At 43.9% G+C, this 5,000-nt stretch overlaps 1 protein-coding gene across 2 annotated transcripts in view; it reads left to right on the top strand.

The window, feature by feature from the left end:
- The window catches only part of LOC124380384 (acetyl-CoA carboxylase-like), a 7,533-nt gene extending 2,808 nt beyond the window's left edge, over positions 1 to 4,725 (top strand). The window contains exons 1-11 of one of the 2 annotated variants that reach the window (XM_046841310.1): positions 804 to 896; positions 2,207 to 2,339; positions 2,455 to 2,593; positions 2,695 to 2,804; positions 2,986 to 3,067; positions 3,239 to 3,337; positions 3,506 to 3,615; positions 3,723 to 3,833; positions 3,953 to 4,162; positions 4,256 to 4,426; positions 4,528 to 4,725. In XM_046841310.1, the coding sequence (XP_046697266.1) occupies positions 2,214 to 2,339; positions 2,455 to 2,593; positions 2,695 to 2,804; positions 2,986 to 3,067; positions 3,239 to 3,337; positions 3,506 to 3,615; positions 3,723 to 3,833; positions 3,953 to 4,162; positions 4,256 to 4,426; positions 4,528 to 4,710 (1,341 nt within the window). In that variant the 5' untranslated portion in view covers positions 804 to 896; positions 2,207 to 2,213 and the 3' untranslated portion in view covers positions 4,711 to 4,725. Of the gene's footprint in view, positions 1 to 803; positions 897 to 2,206; positions 2,340 to 2,454; positions 2,594 to 2,694; positions 2,805 to 2,985; positions 3,068 to 3,238; positions 3,338 to 3,505; positions 3,616 to 3,722; positions 3,834 to 3,952; positions 4,163 to 4,255; positions 4,427 to 4,527 lie in introns of those variants that run through there. The other variant, XM_046841309.1, reaches the window with a different exon arrangement.
- Positions 4,726 to 5,000: the final 275 nt, after the last annotated feature.

Below are 5,000 nucleotides of genomic sequence, written 5' to 3'. Positions count from 1 at the left end.
ACTTCATCTACACACTGCACAGGAGTCATATAGAGATGTTTATTTCTACTTTTATAGTACTTATAATTTGAATAATAAAATATTAAATAATGAAATGTTTATATTTGAATAAATATTGTAGATTTTGCTGTACAGTTCAGTATCAGTAGAAGGTTCAGATCCAACACACGTGTGTTCACTCTGGGACAAATTACAGTCGTAAAGCTGTGGTCACGTGACCTGGACATGCTTTCTGTGTGTGTGTGTGTGTGTGTGTGTGTGTGTGTGTGTGTGTGTGTGTGTGTTTCTGCTGCATGCCAAATGTCTCTGTGTACTATTAATGGAAGCTCTCCTCTTTGACATACACACACACACACACACGCACACACACCATTAAATACACGTGAACACAGCAAAAAACTCAACACATTTCAGTAACTCTGTGTGTGTGTGTGTGTGTGTGTGTGTGTGTGTGAGATCATTATTGTAGTTATTTAGATTGTTAGCAGTTGAGAGTGAACACACAGTCAGAACACTGTAAACTTTATTTGTTTATCTGAACTGTGGAAAGAATCTGGACAGGTATTCAGTATTACACGTGTGTGTGTGTGTGTGTGTGTGTGTGTGTGTGTGTGTGTGTTAAACTGAGTTGGTGGAGTGTTAAAGTGGGGAATCTGATCTCAGATCATCTCTCCTGCACTCACTGGGTTTATTAATACCAGAGCAGTGTGTTGGAGGCTTTTGTTCCTGAAACACACACACACACACACACACACACACACACACACACACACACACACACACACACACACACACACACACCGTTCACCAGTAGAGGACCAATAATCAGGAAAAGACTCGCTCTGTATACAACTTTATCACAATCACCATGGAGACGATCTCATATGGGCTACGAGGTGAGAAAATAGAAAATACCATGAAAGTGTTGTACAGGTGTTTTGTCTGTCTGTCTGTCTGTCTGTCTGTGTGTGTGTGTGTGTGTGTGTGTGTGTGTGTGTGTGTGTGTGTGTTTTTCCTTTACACCCGGTTTTGACAGCACACTTTTTGATAGCACATGCTTTGAGAACATTTCACCACACACACACACACACACACACACACACACACACACACACACACAGTTCTGCTGGAAGGTCAGTGTTTTGTGGGGTCCTGATTATTCACAAACTCACAGAGAGCAGATGTTCTGCTGATGGATTGCTGTAGAGTGCAGAAGTATGTCTCCCTGATCCGGTTCTGAATCTGTGTGACACTTTGCACTGATGTGTGTGTGTGTGTGTGTGTGTGTGTGTGTGTGTGTTTTATGTGAATGTGTAGTTTGTGTAAAATCTGTAATATAAAGAATTTAAATCTCTATAAGTGTGTGTAGGTGTCACACTGCACTGGGCTTTGGGTTCTTATATCATACATACATTAGATGTTATAATGATGTTACAGTATGAAAGCAGTCAAGCCCCTGTGTTATAAAGTCCAGATTCTGAGAAAAGCCTAAACTCCGCCCCTCTGATTACACACTCAACTCTAATTGGGTGCTGAAAGTCATGTGACCTGCAGTTTACAGGGAGAGAGCAGAGTACAGCAACCGGAGCAACTTCCATTATTGTGTGTTAAACTGGTGTGATGGACTGTTTACTGGGTATGTACACGTGTGTGTGTGTGTGTGTGTGTGTGTGTGTGTGTGTGTGTGTTAAATAGTTTCTGACACTTACGTTAAGAAGCAGGTTCACTCAGTGATTGTTATACAGCATTTGTTTTGATTGTGTGTGTTGCTGTGTGTAGTACATGTGTTGTGTACACTAATGATGAATGAGCAGATAAATGGAGGAGTGAAATGATGGAGAGATGAATATGAATAAAATCCCTATCACTGTAACACTGGTGCTGTAGTCGGATAGGAAGTTGTACAGTTATTAAACATGGTGTATTGAGGATGGAGAGAGGGATTTATACATAACAACATCTTCACTGGTGTTTACTCCTGTGTTTAATGAGCTCCAGATGAACATGTGGTGTTTATCAGAACAGGGTTTAATGTAACGACTTCTCAGGAGCTGTTAAACTGCTGGATAACGACGTCTGATTAAACGCCTTAAATGTAAATGAACAAAATAAACAAACTGTAATGTTCTACCACTTATCTGACTTACTGAGGGGTGTGTGTGTGTGTGTGTGTGTGTGTGTGTGTGTGTGTGTGTGTGTGTTACAGGCCTAGCATGTCTGGTCCTCACCTGATAAAGAAAGGTCGAGAGCAGAGGAGGATGGATATACCACGAGATTTCACCGTGGCCTCTCCGGCCGAGTTTGTGAAGAGATTTGGAGGAACTCGCATTATAGAAAAGGTGTGTGTGTGTGTGTGTGTGTGTGTGTGTGAGTGTTCTTCCAGGACTTTTGTGAACATTCCTACATCTTCTCACCTTCGTGTCCTGATTGTGTTCCTGTAACGTGTTTGCTCAGGTGCTGATCGCCAATAACGGCATCGCGGCAGTGAAATGCATGCGCTCAATCCGCCGCTGGTCTTACGAGATGTTCCGCAACGAGAGAACCATCCGCTTCGTGGTGATGGTCACACCGGAGGACCTGAAAGCTAACGCGGGTCAGACACGCCTCCTTTCTGTTCCTCCAGTGAGGAACCACGATGACGTGTTCGGGGTCTCGGGAATGTGTGTGTTATTAATGGTGTGTGTTGTCGTTTAGAGTACATTAAAATGGCGGATCACTACGTACCGGTCCCTGGTGGTCCAAACAACAATAACTACGCCAACGTGGAGATGATCGTGGACATCGCAAAGAGAATCCCAGTGCAGGTAACACAACTACACACAACTACACACAACTCCCAAACACACACCAACGTTCATAAAGCGTATTATGGAAAACTCTGATTCTTTATGTGAGAAGTTCCTGAGGGTGATGGTGTTCTATTGAGATCTTTAATAAGGATTGTTGATGTTTATGGATGAAGTAAAGCTGTTCTTCTATCTGTAGGCCGTGTGGGCTGGATGGGGTCACGCTTCTGAAAACCCAAAGCTTCCAGAGCTGCTCCATAAAGCTGGAATTTCATTTTTAGGTATCCGTAAATACACGTCTCTGTTCTGTGTAGATGTTTACTTTCTTTGTTTTAATTCCAGCAGCCCAGAAAACATCAGTCATGTGCCTCAGTGCTGTTTTGACTGGTTCTGGTTCTGGTTCTGGTTCTGGTTCTGGTTTAATATATACTGTTTTATAAATCTTTGTTCAGGCCCATCCAGTAAGGCCATGTGGGCTCTGGGAGATAAAGTGGCCTCTTCTATAGTAGCTCAGACTGCAGGAATCCCCACGTTACCCTGGTCTGGGTCTGGTAATGTCTTCTTATTTACCTATTAATTCTTTATATAAATATATTGTTTTTATAAACGACTGAAAACTTGTAATGATTATTTTGATAAATGTGTGAATATTTGATTCTACTTTACTAAACCAAGTTGTTTTTGTTTTTGTTTTATTTCCCATGATTCTCTGTGTATAGGGCTGAAGGTGGTGTGGGAAGAGGAGGAGCAGAGACTGGGTCATGTGATCAGCGTCCCACTAGAACTCTACACTAAAGGCTGTGTTCGAGACGTGGACGAAGGACTCGCTGTAAACACGCCATTTAGTTCACTTTATTCTCATTTTACTCACATTTCAGGGTATAGAGTGTGTGTGTGTGTGTGTGTGTGTGTGTGTGTGTGTGTGTGTGTGTGTAGGATGCAGAGAAGATCGGTTATCCTGTACTCATTAAGGCATCAGAGGGTGGAGGAGGTAAAGGAATCAGGAAAGTGGACAATGCTGAAGATTTCCCCAGCTTTTTCAGACAGGTACACACACACACACACACACACACACACACACACACACACACAGGATACTTGTTGCCGTGTGTAGTTGCTCTGCTGTAGGTCTGTTCCATGTGGGATGTTTTATTTTATTGGATCAGGTCCAGGTGGAGGTTCCTGGCTCTCCCATCTTCATCATGCAGCTGGCTCAGCATGCGCGCCACCAGGAGGTACAGATCTTAGCAGACCAGTACGGAAATGCCATCTCTCTGTTTGGAAGAGACTGCTCCATCCAGCGCCGTCACCAGAAGATCATCGAAGAGGCTCCGGCCACCATCACCTCGTCCTCCACCTTCCAGCAGATGGAGAGGGTCAGTTTTTACAGTGTCTGGCAGTAGGAGGTGGAGGTGACAGTGTTTTGATTAGAAGTTCAGTGAAGTGATCGTTTCTGTGTTGTTTTACAGTTTGCAGTGCGCATGGCTAAGATGGTGGGATATGTGAGTGCAGGAACAGTAGAGTACCTGTTTTCAGAGGACGGCAGCTTCCACTTCCTGGAGTTAAACCCCAGACTGCAGGTGGAGCATCCGTGCACTGAGATGATCGCAGATGTTAATCTCCCAGCCGCCCAGTTACAGGTACTGAACACCTTACATACGACATACAACACGATAAAGCAGTGTTGGATCTTTATTCATGTATAATAGAGTATTTAGTGTGTATATGCTGATTTGTGTAGATAGCGATGGGAATCCCCCTGCACAGGATTAAGGATATCCGTGTGCTGTATGGGGAATCCCCGTGGGATGATAACCGCATTAATTTCGAGGATCCGGAGTGTCTTCCCAGTCCTCATGGTCACGTCATCGCCGCACGCATCACCAGCGAGAACCCGGATGAGGTGAGCGAGGGGGAGATATGACTGAGTGGTGTTTATTACAGGGATGATGAACGTGTAGGTGTTTGAGGGGGAGATATGAATGAGTGGTGTTTATTACAGGGATGATAAACGTGTAGGTGTTCGAGGGGGAGATATGAATGAGTGGTGTTTATCACAGGGATGATGAACGTGTAGGTGAGTGAGGGGGAGATATGAATGAGTGGTGTTTATCACAGGGATGATAAACGTGTAGGTGTTTGAGGGGGAGATATGAATGAGTGGTGTTTATCACAGGGATGATGAACGTGTAGGTGAGCGAGGGGGAGATATGA

Source organism: Silurus meridionalis, chromosome 27 (genome assembly GCF_014805685.1).
Source record: "Silurus meridionalis isolate SWU-2019-XX chromosome 27, ASM1480568v1, whole genome shotgun sequence".
Lineage (NCBI taxonomy): Eukaryota > Metazoa > Chordata > Actinopteri > Siluriformes > Siluridae > Silurus > Silurus meridionalis.
Note: the sequence above shows the minus strand (reverse complement) of the source record. Positions and strands in the feature narration are given on the sequence as shown.